Source organism: Argentina anserina, chromosome 4 (assembly GCF_933775445.1).
Source record: "Argentina anserina chromosome 4, drPotAnse1.1, whole genome shotgun sequence".
Taxonomy (NCBI): Eukaryota; Viridiplantae; Streptophyta; class Magnoliopsida; order Rosales; family Rosaceae; genus Argentina; species Argentina anserina.
The window spans coordinates 2,581,084-2,600,028 of NC_065875.1; the positions used below are offsets into that span (position 1 = coordinate 2,581,084).

General features: G+C 37.9%; 1 protein-coding gene across 1 annotated transcript; it reads left to right on the top strand.

The window, feature by feature from the left end:
* The first annotated feature begins 9,630 nt into the window (after positions 1 to 9,630).
* On the top strand, positions 9,631 to 10,639 carry LOC126791930 (protein LIGHT-DEPENDENT SHORT HYPOCOTYLS 4). The gene has a single exon (XM_050518432.1). The coding sequence runs from the start codon at positions 9,991 to 9,993 to the stop codon at positions 10,588 to 10,590; it is 600 nt and encodes a 199-aa protein (XP_050374389.1). The 5' UTR covers positions 9,631 to 9,990; the 3' UTR covers positions 10,591 to 10,639.
* Positions 10,640 to 18,945: the final 8,306 nt, after the last annotated feature.

Below are 18,945 nucleotides of genomic sequence, written 5' to 3' on the forward strand. Positions count from 1 at the left end.
ATATCTAAATGTGCTTTGTCTTAAATTTTATCCTAGTTAGTATAGGTTAGTCTAGATAAAGAAGGGTATATAATCTCTTATTCAACATGATACTCAATGTAATGCCTATATATAAGGCCTCCTTATCATTAAATAAAGATGATGATTCTCCATATTTGATGCATATTGCATTCTTTTGTAACAATTTCACTTAAACATGATAGTATGATTTTTCATTTCTAATTAGCAGAAAAACCTGAGGCAATAGAGTATTAGGACACCACACTAATCGGCTAGTTCTGAGTCTCCTCATTCTTATGTCTATAAGTCTATTGCCTTTGTTAAGTGACCTTAAGTCTCCTGCTGCATATCTGCGACGCCTTACTGTGATCCGATTTTCTCTTTGTGAATCGATAGCTATAGATATTAACCAGTCATCCTCCCCTAAGCCACAGCTTCAGCTAAACAAGTGAATTCTAGGACCTAAATTCTATAATTCAAACTTGAAAGTAGTTTAATTAAGTCTAAAGTCAAGCTTTTCTTCACATAATAATGATAATATCATTACACCAACACCATATCTATTTTCTTTTTTGAGGTATTTCATTATACACCCAATTTTTTATCTCATTTTAAACTAAACTCACTCTCACTTTACGCTAAACTATTAGCTTTTATTTTAAGAAAAATTACACAAATTGCCACAATTTAAATCTGCTAAACATATATAAGTCAACTTCCAAAAATAACGTCAACATTAAATACCTTAATTGTAGATTTTTTTAATTGTAATTTCATTAAATTTGTCATAATTGCCAAAATGACGGAGTTTTCCTAATTGAAATGTTTTAATATATTTTATTTTCAGTAATCTAAACTTTCTAATTTAGAGGTATTTAAATATTTTACCTAACTAAAAAATGATTTAAAATATTTACCTATATATTATGATTATATTCTCTCGTCAACCTATTTCTTAGGGGTATATATCTATATACACATATTCTACCATTATGAGTTAATCATGACTATTCAATAGGTACATGGTCTTTAAACTCTTTTTCTTTGTATGATACATGGATAATATATTTTTTGTTAAAGATTTCTTTGTTTTCTTTGTTAGATTACTTACTATACTGTACCTATAATTGAGGGAATAACATCTTACATGTAGTTAGGTTAAATTTGATTCTCACTTACATATTAGCTATTTTGTAGGTAAAGTGTGAATTTCAGAGTTTATTTTCCTATCATGCAATTGATATAAATCATATGAGAATAGACCCAACAAGAGAAGAAGAAAATTAAAGCACAAAAGACATACCTTACAAGTAGACATTTTTGGCATACGTAGACAAACACCACACGTGAGTTTAGAAGCTAAGTGAAAACATAATCACGAAAAGTATTCTGCCAATTCCTTGATCTAATCACCAACCCTTTTCTTTTCTTTCTAAACTCTTGTTCTTCATAGACATAAGAAATAAGCTTGCCTCCTACTATTTCTTACAAGCAAGACGAACATATTCTCTTCAGATTTTAAAACCAAACCTGGATTTTGTATATAAAATGGATACTGTTGAAATCAACATATATTGAAATATATACTCAAGTCAATAATCATCCGAATTTAATGGTGTAATCTATTATGGTAAAATCAAAACAAATTAATATTTTAGCATCATGTTTTAAATTCAAATGGATGATAACAAGGAAATAGTGAATTTCAATTATAGTGAACAACTATATTCATGGAAGATTTTTGTATAATGTTAGAAGGGCAATATAGTCAATCAAAAGTACATATTGGGTGTAGATTAAATAAAATTAGAGGTATGTGTTTAGTTTAAAAAATGTGCTTTATTATTAGGTTTATCTCTAATTTTCTCTTCTTTTTTTACTATAATAGATTAATAGAAGAACAAAAGAAAGGGGGAAAGGGACAAATTGTAGGTATATGCTCTTTGCCTACTATATTTTGTGCCTGGAAATCTCGATTTTGATCTCTTGCTGTAAAATTGAAGTTTTAAACGACAAGCTTTCATTGAACGAGAAGCAAATGCAATCAAATATTTGTACTAAGTCGAATATTATGATTTGATCATGCCATTACTTGGCGTGAAACCAAAGTGATAATGCCGCTAGCTAAATCCTTAATTAATTTCTGTACGTACGTATGTGATTGAGTTGGGAAAAAAAAAAGCATATGAATCTTGGAATGATTAGCAGTCAAAACAAGCATGTATTGAACCAAGCTAAATCTGCTGTCCGCAACATAATTATCTTTTTTACCCCGTTGATTGATTAACTTCTTCTTCTTTTTTGTAATGGCTAGTGCGGCTACGAAACTGGACAGATTCTGATTTATCACATTAAATGTGTCTTTCGCAAAAAGAATGGGGGAATGAACCAATGAATGACTGATTTTGGTCCGAGACGGAACCGTACGCATCCTCTACGCTACCAGTGTTGACTGCTACACCAAGGCATACGTTGATGTTGTTGGAGCTGCTGGCGGCGTTGGTGTGGATGTGATTTGTGTTGGTTCACTAAGTATAGAACTAAACCCATGTCAAAAGAGCAATGCAAGCCCAATGACGATGCATAGGCGCATAGTTAATCACATCATAATAAAAGTAATAGTGTCCCAACAACACTTACATATATGAATCTATAGCTCATTGAATCTCTCTATCATCTTTACTTAGAAGAAATAGAGAATCAAGAATTAGCTTCCATATGAACACATATGGGTATGAGTTCTTGCAATCGATTGTACTGTGTTCTCTCGAACGTCGCAATCTGATTACATAAGCTCTCCGTGGTCTGGAGGCATTTAAAGTCCCTCGGGCACTCTCATATATGCGTCAAGATCCCTTTACACATATTCTATGACCATTATCATATGCTGCAAATCAATTTTCATGGACATTACTACTGATCAAGTAGCGGAAAGCAATTATGTCCATAACGAGAGAATATAACTCATCGTAGTCAATACTATGATAATGAGACAATCTTTGCGCCATAAGTCCTGCATATATCACATGACTTTATCTTTCTCATTACACTTACGAATAATGACCAACATAACAAGTCTAGTTCAGCCTGTATTGATTCTTTCCACTTCGGTCAAGTTGCTCATCGTTGATGTTTTACAACAGAATAAGAGCATAAGCGAATACATCATCAATCATGGGAGATCAATCCATTAAACACACGTGTGTGTTGTATACGATCAATTTGTGAGATTTCTATTCTTCTCTAACATCAACAAAAGGAGTCTGTAGCGTCCCATAGAAACTTAGTTGTTACACATGTTTACTTGATGATGGGCGAAATACTTGTGCCTACGCACATCGCTTCTTTCTGGTTTTGATTCCAGAGAATAATGGTCTCCCCCTCATCTAGGTAGGAGCCAAGACCCTTACTAGTCAATCTTTGTGTTTGCCGCCCTTGTTATGTGGTGCAATACCACGGGCGCCGACAACACCACAACGTATGATGGTGTCATAGCCGACTTCCTTCCCACTGTCAGGGATGGTGCTAACGGTGCTAGGACCAGGTCATATGAAATTCTCTCATATTCTGAGAGTTCCAACCTTACCGGCACATTACAACATTTATGTGTGATTTCGTTACTTTCGCAATATCGGTAAAGTCATTGAGCATCGAATCTTTTGACTTTCTGGAGGTAGATAATACGTTGCACATTTGCTCACTTTGAGTAGTGCAAGATCTTAATGAGACATCTTGCCACGCCGCGTCAATTCCTGGCGTTAAAACCAGAATGGGAGCATTTCATATCTCCCCCTAACGACGGGAAGTATGTCTTATCAAAGTGACCGTTTGCTAATATCGCAGGATAGAGATCAACGGTTGTAGATCGGAAATAGCGGACAAGTGTTGGTGATTCATAAATCATAACCAACCAAAATACTTAATCATTTCAAGTAGACCCGTTGAGATAACTATAATAGAGGCACATAAACAAATTTAACCAAATAGGCGTTTAGTGAAAAGAACGTTGGGATCGTATCTAGTAACCATCTGGTTTGCACTAAACGCTTGGCAAGTTGTGGGTCTGAAATGAATAAGTGTCGCTGCATGCAACATCATTACATATCCCCATGCAAAAATCGGCAGGTTAGTACCCATAACCAAGTTTGAGCTCTGCTGGATCGTACAATGAATGAACATGAGGAATAATATGTTCAACGACGATCCCAGTAGATATGCAAAACGAAATCATCAAAGTCGTGGAGGTGAACTCTCCAACGGTATCCAATCAAATAGATTTGAGAGGATGGGAAAGGTGGTGAGCCCTTAGTATGATGATCATAGCTAAAAACTTAGCAAATGCAGCGTTCCTTATGGAAAGCAAAGCGGCGTGTGACCAACGCGTCGATACTCTTAACCTATACCATAAAAATGTGCGCATTCGGTTGGATATGGTCCACCAATGTCACATTAAATACTTTGTAAGAATGGAATGTTCTCGGTTAGAGCCTTAGTAAATAAGGATTTGCTTGAAATATAGCAAGATAACAAGCTTTGCATAATGAGCGATGTGCATCAGAGAATCTTATGGAGGCATTATAAAACACAGGAGGCATCACAAGCTCCTGTGAAGGAGAGGATGCCGCCACCGACGGCCTGAATGCCATGAAGCCACCGAGAGGGGAAGGCTCGGCCTCACCGTGCATGGCACAGATAGGCACGGCCTCACCGTGTGGAGCACATGTGAGGTGATCCTCCAATCGCTTCGTGAACATGAAAAATAGATGATTATGTGAATTTTAAATAACTCGAATCATCATATCTCGTTCAAAATGACTAAAAAATGATCATGTCAAAACCGAGGAGATAGCAAAACCGAAACCATGATTCAAAGAATCTTGAGTTGCATTAAACTACTGTTGTAGACAAGCAAAGCTATGTCCACAGGCTAACAAAGTTACTGTCTAAGCTTGAAAAAGCTACTGTCAATGAAATCTGACAGATTTATTCCTCTTCATTCTTAACACAAATATCAAGATGAAAATTCATCATTGGCATGTAGAGCCTTTGAAAAATTAGCAAGGCACGAAGATATAAAACACAATCTCCGCACGAGATCTGTAAAACAACTACCTGCGCCATAGGATAGTGTGGGTGGTTACGCAATTAGCAAGACACTTGATTTCACGGCGGGACATGCCCAAAATAAAATTAAGAGAGTTAACGACTCGGTGAACTTCTCTAGACAATACGTCGTAGGATATTGTAAGAGGGGGGATTGAAACAAATGTGCAATCTCATCGAGTGTATCACATGGCAAAAGAACTACATTCTTCAACTTAAGAGTTGGAAAAACATAGTATTGGAGCAGTTGAATACCAAACAATTAGGGTGGAAAACCATACATTCGGTGCGGGTGGTCACCAATAATAATAAAATCGTTTGAGCTATGAAACGACTTGGAGAAAACCATAAAATTAACCGGAAAACCATGTCAAAATACCTCAAAACAGGGTGAAATTTGGACTGGAAAACGTGGCAGTAAAAACTGCGGGAAATATGCCAGAAAAATGACAAGAAACGATGAAAAAATCGTCGAAAACTCGTCGGAACCAACGGGGCCGATTGCCGGAAAACCAGTCGGCGGCATTCGGAGCTGGCCGAAAAAGGGCCTAGGCTGTTGTCCGACAGGGAAAGCCGGTAGGAATCGGATGGTGGCACCGGAAACGCCGACAAGTGACCGGAAGACGGCCAATACGCCGGAAAATGTTCTGGAAACGCCAGAACAGTAACTGGGAAAAACGACGTCAATTTTGACATTCCGAGATCCATTTCCTAAATTTTAAGGTCCAAATTCACAATGTAGTGCTATTGGGGTCCCATGTAACCCAAAAGCAGCCAATTTAAAAACCATGTGAGTTGCAAACGTTGACCATTCATGCTAATTCAAGGCAAATAAAATTCTCACGAGATCATCTTGTAAACAAGGAATACGAGTAATTTTATTGGAGATGCTAATATTTAATACAACACAAACAAGCTTTTAATTCCAATAGACGACTTAAGCTAAAGTCGAGCAAGAATCATGGCAATGTCAACGTCATACTTGAAAAATAGTAAGCAGAAAACATAGTCAAAATAGATTGACTAATAAAAAGTCCATAGCAACAAAATCTTTCATATCGGATCAGGCGTAGCCTTAGCCTGAGGCTCAAAAATGTTTGCTTACTTGAGAAATGGAAGAATGTTACGTTTCCATCTCCAAAATTCCCTCAAGAAATAGATACATGTGCCAAAAATGGCATGCATTTCTTGGATGTGGAGTATGCATCAAGGTCAACTCTGATAACACAACGTCGTAAACGTTCATTAAATCACTTTAAGTGTGTCCCATAGAATTCGTTTTTTTTTAATCTTTTGTCAGCAAATAGTGCTGCTTAAGAGTAATGGATTTCAACTCAAATAAATGAGTAGGTAGAACTTGGTATTATCATTTATAAACATGAGTTTAAGAAAACTCAAACATTCAAATAACAGTCGCGATGGCGACGCATCCATAAGAAACAAGGGTTGTATAGGTTTCAAATATCGAAACTATTCAAGTATGTAACCGGAATTAGAAGGATTGTGATGTATATGGTCACAAAATAATCAACGCATATCGGCGATTCTCATGATCGCACCCAAAACAACGGTGCAATCAGGCGACCACACGAAATCGATTTCTTCCCTTTAAATAGTAACGTGACTCCCCCAGGTCCGTCACACAAAAAACGTCGACCAAGAGGGGAATCATATCTCTCTTTGGTCTCATCGGCGTTATAAGAAATGCCGGAAAGAAGACATGAAAAAGGCTAATAGCGCCCGATAATTTATATATATATGTTCAAAAGCAGCAACTTTAAGAAAAAACATACTTGTTGGTCTGCCAAATAGACCGCATATAATTGAATTGCTCTGTAAATCGATCGTCATGCAGGAAGTTGCTTGATGAATTCCTTTTCGATCTTCGTACTGATGTCATAAATTGCGCATGAGTAACGTCCGTCTCAGGCATAAATGTTATCACATTGGTACGACAATTGATCATTTTTCCTATACGAGCACGTGAAAATTAGTTAGAAACTAAACGTGCGAACAAACGATGTAATAAATCAATAGGAAAAAAATAGAGTTAAAGGGTTATTGGGCTCAGTAGGCCAGAGGCTCAAATCCAAGGCGGGTCTACTGTTGTTGAAATCGGGCAAAACCGATTCGGATCCGGGTCAGTTGTTGTTGAAGATTGAACGCACATCGGAGTGCCGAGGAGGCCGGACTAGGGTTGACGACGGTCAGAGGATGCAAGCGATGTCGGGCCGGACCGGGGTGGTGGATCTTAACATCTGGATGTCTTCAGTGAATCTTGGCAGCGTCGGGTCTAGCAAAACTAGACGATGGATCTGCAAGCATGGGGCGTCGGTTGGGTGGATGAACGGGTCAAGAGCGGCTACGCCAGGCCGGAACGACACAAAGGTCAGGAAGATGTCGGACGAACGTCATCGATGCTGGGCAGACACAGGTCTGCAGAGATGTCCCGCCGGGACTAGACGTCGTCAGAGTGAGATGCAGGGATGAGGGAGGCGCCGACGGAGCTCTGGTTTTCTCTATGCTATGTCGCGTTTGGTTGCGCGTCTGGGTAGCGATGCGTAGGTCGGAGCGGCATGGCAGCAGGTCGCTGGCGTGGGGACGATCGACGTAAGTCAATGGAGAAGATGGGGTGCCCAGAATAAATTCCTAGGTGCCCACAGTAATTCTTATTTCTGATTTTTTTTTCTGCGATTTTTTTTTATTTTAGCAGAAGGAAAATTTTCTTCATATTCCGTCGAAATTTTCCATAAATTAGGGTTCTAGACCTAGGAACACATGGTTAGAACTACGTGCTGATAACGTGTTTCAGGAGGAAAAATTGTGTATTATTGAATTATATGAGGGCCTATATATAGGCATTACAAAACCACAATCTCGTAAGATTCGGAGTCCTAATCTATTACGGAGATAGTAATCTATCTCTTAACATGAAACCTATTAGATTAAGACACTCATAAGATTAGAATAATAAATCTCCAGGAACAATAATAATCTTGTTATTTCCTACGCGGCTACATTTTATTTCCTTTCAAATAATTGATCTTGAGATGACAGATGAAGATCTTGATTGGACTTATCAATTAACACGGGGGAAACCATATAAATTAAACATGGGGTGGTTTGAACTTTAATTTCGAGGTCTAGGATATTGGTAATTGCATGTACTAGTGTTTGCCAACAACCACATTCCCGGCTCCTAACTCTAAAGTAGATAAGCATTCGCAACACACGATTGGAAACCATAGTTAGAGCTAAAGCTTTTATGTCGTAAAAATATTATTTCACGATCGCAATCGGTAGTTCAGTTGATCGATGATAAACGTTTGAATAATTTCCGTGGTAATCAAAACATCTTAAAGTCTCACATTTGCCTACAGTAACAAATATCATCATGTCGATTTTGTCAAAATGGCTAGATTTGTTCTTTGTTGTAGCCTGTAGGACATCAATTATATGAATTTGCTAAGAGAATATTAGAGCTGAAGACGATAGTAATACAAAGGGTAGGCACATCATACCGGCCTTGAAATATTATATGCAACTTGGTACTGATTGTTGAATGCAGGGCAGAGTAGTCATTGACAATAAGGTGCTGTCAATCAGTAGAAAAGGATGAAGAAACAAAATCATGTTATCCCCTCACATTTTTTAACCCCCAATTCCTTTATCATGTCTCCATCCCATCATCTCACTCTCAACTAGGTGTGGGCATAAAAAACAAAAATTCTGATTCCGTTCCGAAATTCGTTGGGATGGGATGGGACGGAAGTCTAAAAACGTTCCTCCCGTCCCGATTTCGTCCCGTTTCATAATAGTGGGATGGGACGTGAGACGAATAATTTATATTCCGCTTCGTCCCGTCCCGTCCCACCTTTAATGAAAATTTAAAAATTCTTATATATTTGTATTAAAATGAAACTAATTTATGTTCTTAATAACTCTAAAATTATATCAATTCAAATAATAATGGTAAATTATAATATTTTGAAAATAATATGTATTTTTTTGGTTAAAATTTCATTATTAAATGTTATTTTGTTAATAAAAAAGTAAAAATATAGGTTTTTATTTAACTTTATAAGAAGGTGAAATTTGTCCCATCCCGTCCCGATCCCGTTCCGTCCCAACCGGGATAAATCCCGAGTGGGATGCATTCTTAAAAACTCTTGTCCCGTCCCGATCTCGTCCCGATTCAAAAGAGTGGGATGGGACGTGGAATGAGCCCCGTCCCGTCCCATCTCGTCCCGTGCCCACCCCTACTCTCAACAATTCACTGTCAACCTCTTTCCATTTCCACAAAACCCTACATTTCTCGATACATATTTCTTCTTACTCGTCAAAAATTCTAGTATAAATTGATACATGTTATATATTTCATATTTTTGAATAAATATTATCTTGTGAATAAAATTAGAAAAATAATATATATTTTATCCGATATATGAGATGTACAGTAGATTTAACCCCTTACCCATTATATTCATTTACCATCACATCTCTCTCTCTTATGAGGTTGCAGGGCTATGAGGAACTGAGTCGCTCCCCCTTTTTTCGGAAAAACAAAAATCTGCCAATCTCTCTCGAAATGTTCCCGTGAAACAAATTTAGCAAAAGCAAAGATTTCTAGGTTTCTAGGTTTGATCAAACAAAGATTCAAGGCAAACCTACGAGAGAAGGGCAAGAGGGAGAGAGTAACAGTTCATAACCCTACTGTGTTCTTTCCGATCTCTATATTATCAAACCCCAACATCACCAATTCACCATCATGAAAAACCGAGCTCAAATTTAGATAGATCCGATGCAACTCATCGATCTTGATGTCCTACTTCTACGTTCTTCAGCTGCTCTCTCTTCTTGATTTTGAGCTTTTGAGTGCTGGAATCCATGGATTCACTTCAAGGATTTGGTAGCCCTTCAGACACAAACAGTTCCTCAAGCAATATCAACCTCAACTCTTCTTCTTCATCCTCAAACCCAAGCTCTCCTACAGCCACTCTCAGCCGCTATGAAAACCAAAAGCGGAGAGACTGGAACACCTTCGGTCAGTACCTCAGAAACCACCGACCGCCACTCTCCCTGTCCCTGTGCAGCGGGGCCCACGTTCTGGAGTTCCTGAGGTACCTTGACCAGTTCGGGAAGACCAAAATCCACACGCAAATGTGTCCCTTCTTCGGACACCCAAACCCTCCTGCGCCCTGCCCCTGCCCTTTGCGCCAAGCCTGGGGCAGCCTTGACTCCCTCATCGGCCGCCTCCGTGCCGCCTTTGAGGAGCACGGTGGGAAGCCAGAGGCAAACCCTTTCGGGGCTAGAGCAGTGAGGCTCTATCTCCGTGAGGTTCGTGATTCTCAGGCCAAAGCTAGAGGAGTCAGCTATGACAAGAAGAAGCGTAAGAGACCACCACAGTCGGCTAGCACTAGTTCTCCTCAAGCATTAATGCCAACAACTCCTCCTCCAGCTCCTCCTCCTCCTAGTAGTGCAAGTTAGTAAGAAATTAATAAGAAGTTTGGTCAATGGGATCAACCTAAATCCTCGTTACTCTAGCATATATATATATATATTTCATAAATTTGAGCTAAATGTATGTTTAATGGTCTATTGACACTCATAATTATTAGTTCATCCTCCTTAATTTTGCACTCTGAAATTAGTGGTGTTAATTCTGTAGTGATCATATAATTAAGGAGTGACAGAAACGTATAAAAGAGTGAGACTACTATCAATGATATCCTAGCTTGTATTAAGTTGTAAGTCTGTTTCTGTTGCTTTAATTTTTGGAAACTATGCTTGGATTGACAGATATAATGTTGATGAACACCATGAACTGTTGCGCTTACTCCATGATTGCATAATAATGCTGCAAAATAGTGGCAGATTTACTGTATAAGCAACAAGCAATAGTTCATGGGGAGTAATGAATGTATATACCAGTCTACTACTATATATATACTAGTTAGTTGAGGGATATGTTCATAAGCATAAAATATGTCATATACGTACTATAAAAGGTCATTATTATGACAATGCAATAGATTTGCAGATCATGTTTCATGTCTCTTTTAGAGTATTTTTTAATTGTTGTTCTTTATGAGTGTTGGCAAATCGTGATCACTGATCAGCTATTGTGGATCTAACTTTTCACGGATTTGATCATGTGTCAGGTTTGTCTGGCACTATATATAACTTGTTCTATGACTTGGTGACTTGGTGTGGTATATAGATCGAGTTCATTTTCTTCCCTTGCTGAAGTTTATCAGACTTGCAAGTTTGATGAATTGTTGTTAAAGATGCTTCAAGATATAATACTTATATTTTGTAATGCATGAAAAAGATAATGTTCTTTTGTCTTTTCTACTTGCCCAGTTTCATCTTATAGAAGAGCAGATAGAAGATCGAGCAGAAACCTTTGAATTAGGTAGTGCATGAAAGATGTTTGCTTGGAAACCATTCATTTATCAATTATGTACATACGTGAGAGATGGGTATTTGCCAATAGATGAGCTGTGCTTCGTTTATCAGTTAGGCAAATCCACACATTTGTCCCAGCTGTGTGATATCACCTCTTGGATGTTCCCGAATGAGGAGAAATACATTGAAGAAGAGAAGTAGTAGATGAATGATGAACCCTAAGATACAATTAAATATTCATATATCTAAGGATATCATAAACGGAATTTTCTTAGGTATCAACCAATATATGGTACTCACATTTACAAATATGATTACAAATTTATCGTCATTGTCGTAAAACGAATAATTATTTAGGTAATTGTAGTTCTAGGTAATTACTTCACTTACAATATTTTACAAGTTTTTAAACAAATTGTTGTAACGATTGTAATTTTATTCAATTATATGTAAATGTGTAAAATGAATGTGATAATTTTGTTGTCAATGTCATAATTTAGTACAATGAAATTGTTGTCAATATGGTAAATTTGTTCAATCAGTTATAAATGTTTGTATGGTATTCATCTCCATAGCATAAATGACCCCATCATAAACAACCTAAGTTAACTTCAGTCTAAATTCCACAGGCCAGGGCAATGTTATAAAACTACGTCTTAGATCAAAATACATATTTCAGATCAGGATTATCGCTTTGATGGATGTCCTTCAGTATGTTATATGTTATTGTAATTCAGTTACGTAATTAGAATTTGACGCGGTGGTGTCAATCTTGAGCAGCGTTAGAGTTACAGCTTTGAAATTTGGATTGACATTTTATCAAGTAGTGTTTAAAATAACCTATTCTGGAAAATGTTAGATGGTTGATAATTCAGATCAGTACATTGTTCTATCTTGTACGTATAAACAATATATGTTGTTCATATCACTTTCTAAAAGATCATCTGTATTTTGATATGGGATGTACTGATGCAGTACGTAGTATTCAAATTCTCATGCATGAACGACGATACGTGTGCAATGTAACGAATTGTGAGTGTGCATTCGAAAAGGTGGAACGGAGACTACAAGCAATAATGAAATCCACAAGGAGATTGGTGCTATGGAGATTGGGCAGTTGGATCAGATCTGGTTCTACACTTTGATGTAGGTATGGTCGTACGAGTATGGAGATTGGTGTTGGTAAGACGTGCTATCCGGCTACATTACCTATACTACTTATATACTAATAAAACTCTTAAAGAAAAAAATGTATCTGTCTTCTGGTTTCACATAGCTACGTACTACAAATCCAGAACTCAAGAACAATCACCCAATATTACCACGATGCATATATTGATCAAAAGCCACTTCAAGATCGGCTTTCAACCAACCAAAGGTGGAGGATCCCATGGTTGTTGCCTATCCCTGCCAACGGGTTCAGGCTGAAGCGACCTCAAAATCACATATGTACTAACCTGATAATAATAGAGTTCATAAATAAATGAACTTTTTCATCATCCTATAGTCTTTGATTCCTTTCTTTCTATCCAAGCCAAAGTATGAAGTCGATAAGTAGGAGTAAAATGCTCTTATCTAAGCAGATCCGAGCACCTACACAACCAATCTATGATGTGTTGCACCACAGCCTGAAAATTTTGTCTAAGTTTGGGAAACAGCTCAACTAGCTTCGGAATGAACCAACAATCCATACTAACACATATTCAGTACTTTTTAATTCCAATTGCAAAATTAACAACCAATCTCCACATAGACACGTACGTCTAGTCAAAATAGAAATAGTAGGTATTATTATGATTATAGAGAAAATACGCCAGATATGAATTCTAACTTCGCACAGTAATTGACAAACCATATCTTCTCTAGCACGAGCTATAAACCAGTTATTTTCTAAGAAAACAAGCATAAGTCTTAGGATTATTAAAAAAAAAAAAAAAAAACCTAGCAGCGCCGCTCCTCCCTATGGCAGCTTTAAACCTAAGCTTAGTCTAGACTGCATTCAGGCGGTGTTTCGATACCATTCTTGATTTCTCCTCCTGCTTTCCTCTCTCACCATGACAACCCCAGACTCTATCACCCAAATCTTTGCCCAACAACTTGCGTTTGCGAGTCAAGACGACGACGACGACCTTGCTGGTGTTGGTCAGGCCTTCCTCCTGGCTCGCACGACTTCCAGATCGATTTCTTTTCGCATTCAACCATGGCAAAGATGCCAACATGATGCTCAATGGAGGACAGTGGTACATTTTCAGAGCACCGGTGGTCCTCCAAGAATATGATGGAGTTGTTGACATATATTATATTCCCATGGATCACCTGTTCTTCTGGGTGTATATGACTTCCCTCCCAATTTTGAGAAGCCAAATCGAATCAGATCGGTAGTTATGGTGGCTGGGTGATAGGATCACTTTGTGCTATGTTCTAAATATGTTTTTACTTCCATTTGTACTTTGCTTAGCCCTTATTGTTGTAATATCGAGTCATTGAGTCACAATAGAAGTCTTGGACGGTATTGGATGTGTTTCTATGCCTAAACGAGTTAAAAACGAAGAATTGGTGTAGAGTTCTAGTTTGAGTAGGAATCCTTATAGGAATAGGAAATCTAGTTGGATTAGGAGTCTTCATCTTTCTACGTTTTGGTCGTATTGACGATATCTTGAGAGTCTTATTTGCACTAGGAATCCTTGTTAGACTAGGAAACGTATCATTTGGGAGAGTCTTACTTGAACTGAAACACTTTTTACGAAACTTTCCTAAATGAACTTTCATGTTCTAGTAACTTGTTCTAGTAAGTTTCCTTTTTGCAAATTAGAAACTTCTTAATCTAGCTGAGCTCATCTATTACATGTGTCTTTTTAAGATAACAAATGTCTAGATTAAGACATAAGTTTTGAAATGAATTATCTCCTACTTATTATTTTCTTTTCTTATTTTCAGATTTGGGTTTATGAGATAATTCAAGGGATTAAATGAGAGATCAGTCGTGCAAGATGGGAGATGAAGATAAGGCACGAATTAAAGAAGAAATAAGAGTATTAGCCGTGCAAGGAGAGTAATGATGAAGCTACGCATGGCTTAAGTCAAAATCCAAGATGAATTAGGAGTCCTATGCCGTATGGATCAGCTGAAGATAAGGTGTGGCAAGGCTTGAGAAAGAAGCCTCTCACGGCAAAGGAGAGAAACAAGGAGTCGTGTGCACTATGATAGCCTAGTTACCGTCCAAATTCATCAAGGATTAGGAGTCCATTGCCGTGCTACCTACTCAGAAAATAAAGGAGAGAATTATCTATGTTTTGAAGACATAAATGGAGAAATAAAAGGGAGTTTTAGTCGTGCAATTTGAAGCCAAAGGAAGTCCAAACCGTGTGAAACTCTTGAGAGAAAATAGGAAGAGAAACCGTGCTTTGCAATCAGCCAAAGAGTTGAGATGTTGTGCCTATTCAATTCAGCAATGGATAAGGAGTCTAGCTGTGCATCCTATGAGAGAAAGAATGAGATAAGAGCTGATTCTACAAAGAAATAAGGAGAGATGTGTGATCCATCTACAAAGACAAAATCACAGCCATGCATTCACTTTGATCCAGCCCATATTCTAAGCATCTCTCCTCCCCTCCTTCTTCTATATAAGGTACGACATTCCTCACAAATTGGCATCACCTCTCATTCACAAAGCTAGGCCGAACCTCTGTCAAAATACATCCATAAAATTCAAGCCACAAGCTTCATCCATCACCACCAAACTATGCTACCCTTTCTCCTCCTCCATACCGAATTCATCCTTGCCGAATCCTTTAAGGTTTCTAATGTGTGATTCATCCATGGCTTGTAATTTTCATTTTGGTTTTCTAAATTTTTCGATTTCATTGTATGAATTATTGGATGTTATTTTCGGTTTTATATATGAAGAACATATTTTCAGACTTATTTGGTTTTATGTTTTGCTTGTAAGAACTCATGAATGTGTATGTATGTCGTGCTTGATGAATAGGGGCAGTAGGTTTCTGATTTATTTTTAGGTTTTATTTTGATTAATTCCTTGAACTTGTACATTTAAATCAATGCTTGAGGAAGCCATGACCATGGCTCTCCTAAGGTTGCGATTTATTCACCAAAGTGATCTTTAATTGAGTTATGCGCTTCGTGTTTCAATTATTGGTACTTGTATAGGGCTGTGATAGTTCTAGGAATTTGCATGCTTAATCAAGCTGAGTGACGCCATGCTTGTGAACATGTCTCCAATTCGACTTAATGTGCTTATGTACTTCTTTGTGTTTAACTAGTACGCTTCGTTATGTTGAACTCTTTTTAGCATATGTTTAGGATTGAACGCTTCGTTGCTTCTAAATAATTAAGAAGTCTTAACGATTAGATGAACCGCTTCGGGCTCTAATTAGAATTGGAATTGAAATAGACTAAGAATGAATAGAAATACTTGCTGCCTACTAGTTGTTTTGTGCGTGTCATACATGTTTCATAAGAAGAATTCGTATTTTGGTTATGTGTTGAGTGGTAGATCAATTGTATATAAATAATATAGGATTTATTTTAAGTAGTAGTTTTAGAATCCAAATCAAATCTCCCAATAACATGATAAGTTTTGAGGTCCTTTTGATTCCCCGGACTGAACGATCTCTGCTTATTCTATACTAACAATGATGTTTTACAAGATTTATTATAGACATTCTAACCAACGCTCTATCACTGGGACTTTTCTCACTTGTGGCTATGGTGGCTGGGACTTTTCTCAGTTGGCAGTGGCCGTGTGTTTATCCAAGGAGGTCGGTGGTGCTAGAGGCTTCTTGCCTTTTCCCTCCCTTATCCATATTACTGACCCTTTCTTGCTTTTTATTTGTTGTGTATAAAATAGTTTTAGCAAAGCTTGTGAGAATTGTTACTAGGCAATCGAATTATATAGTTCAAAACGATGTTTATTCCTCATCAGTGGCTTTCAAAAGAAAAACAACTCAATTATATTAGTATTTATACCAATGGTAACACCGTCTACTGGTATTACAAGAGTGGAGGACATCGCGAAAAATAAAGGTTAGGATTTCACACTGTATAACCCGCCCTTTTGTGATGAAAAAACTGACCCAAGTTCTCAGATCAAGTTGAGCAAGAGGTTTCCTTCTATTATGACAAGCTGCATGGTCGGTGCCTGAAATGCAACCTAATCTGGCATGAAGAGAGACAATGTTACAAGGCACCATTCGCAATGACACCAAATATCTCTACAAAGTCCGGCTCACCAAACCTTGCTACCATTCAGTCTATTTTAGGTTTGATCCTTAAACAAGGTCTGTTTTGTTTCTTGGGTGCTAATGATATGTTATGTAGCCACAGTGTACAACCTATGTTCAATATGCATGCTAGTAGTTCGCATCCTCAGTCATTTGTCGAGCCAAATCGTCTCCGCAATCCAGTGGTGCTCAATCGGAAAACCGTATACGAGGATAATGGCAATAGCCTTGTCATAGTCCATGTCAACTACCAGCATGCTGCCATTGTCGCTGCAAGATCTGATGATGATGATTCTATGCAAACCAAGCGCTTGCGTGATGCCATTCTCTCTCCAAAGAAGCTGTTGTGCAGAATTGAAGATTTCATCTCCAATTCTCAACGAGATGCTCCCATGAAGATGAAGATGCCGAAATTCCCAACGAAGCTCACTCCAAGATCACTAGGAGTGATTGAAAGACTTGAGGGAGTGTACGTATAGGCTCCCTCTCTGCAAGCTACACCACCTCCCCCGCCGAAAAACAGAGAGCCGAGATGCCCACTGGGACAAAGAACAAGACCCTTCCGACAATGATGGCTACCAAGAAGTCCAAGAAGGTCCCTGGAGCTCAAGTCCTTACCTACGTATATGCCTATCTCTATGATGGCCAGCCTCCTACCCTTAACACCAAGGGCAAAGGGTATGCTTGAGGCTTGGCCCCATGCCTGCAGTGTTTTTTCTTTTCTTTTGTTTTTGTTTGTTTTTTTTTGCTTTGTTTATTTGAACTCTAGTTTCTTTCATTTTATTTCATTTTTCTTTTGGCCTATTTTGGGTCTTTTGGCTTCCCATGTAATGATCATGGATGAGTAAGCCGTCGTGCTTCATTGCTAGAATATGGTGCTTACTATGCGTCCCCTTGGTTTCGAGTACCTTATATGACTATCGTGATGTAGTTGCGGCTTGGACCATAAATACTTGTCTATCGTGATGTGGTAGTTGTTGGTTGTATAGAGTATTAGGCCTCCTTGGCTCTTGTTTGAATGAAATTATTCCCATCCTAAAAAAAAAATCTTCTTCCAACATTAGCGAGCAGTCAAGCTAGAAGCTAAGGTAGAGTAAAGAGGTGTAACTTAAACTAAATGGTAGGTTCTCTTGGTTTAGAATCTACCTTTAAAATCATAATGCCATATAACTAAGATTGCTATAAACACTATATATAATGAGCAAGTGATTTGGGTCAAAATTAAACTCGATCATCTTGCAAAATGCTCCTCAACTAAAGTCTTATTTTGAGGTTTATATAATAGGTGAAATGGTTTAAATTCTTATAAACACACATACACGTATAATGTATATCTTTAATAGATTGGCTACTACTAATAGGTCGAAGATCATGAGATCAAGGAATCCAAGGACATATCCCCATCGTTAATCTGCCATTTGTCCGGGTCAAAATTAAACTCAATCATCTTGCAAAATTGTCATCAACTAAAGTCTTATTTTGAGGTTTATTACTGGATGCGGTGATGAGCTCGGTGAAGTTTTTCTAGAGAGAGAGTCTCGCGTTGAGGTGGAAGGAGATAGCCTCACTCGCGCAACAAAAACTACACAGGAGTTTGATCTCAAACGAACAAAATTTCTTCCATGTAGTGAATTAAATGGCTGAGATGCCCCGTGGGCGGCGAATAAGTTTCGTACTACTAATAGGTCAAAGATCATGAGATCAAGGTATCCAAGGACATACCCCCATCGTTTATCTGCCACTGTTACAAAGCAAAAGTCGAGCCTCCAATACAACTTCCAAAAAGCCGAAAAAGGTGAGGGGGCTTCTGCTTTGAACACTAATTACCATGTAGAAAAGAGAAGTAGGATTTTTAATCAACCTCCATCTCAGTTAAGATAACAAATGTCAAATTATGAGCATACATTTCTGGAAAACCCATACGAGGATGTGAGTGATGACCACAAAGTTTATGTCATGATGTATCTTTCGATTGTCTAATCTACTCCTTCACCAAGTCTTTTCACACATCTTATGTAAAAAAAATTGCATTCATCATAACATTAACCTCAAAATGTCGGTTCACAATGCCCCAATATTTCGTTTCACACTATGATTCACCTAAAAGTTAGCTTGTGCATTTAATAAAGGAACGGTGACAGAAACAATGGGATGTACAGAGAGGAGGACCATATCGACCTCGACGTAACAGTAC

Coding starts and splice junctions, on each gene's coding strand:
- LOC126791930 (XM_050518432.1), top strand. CDS start 9,991: ATGGATTCACTTCAAGGATTTGGTAGCCCTTCAGACACAAACAGTTCC.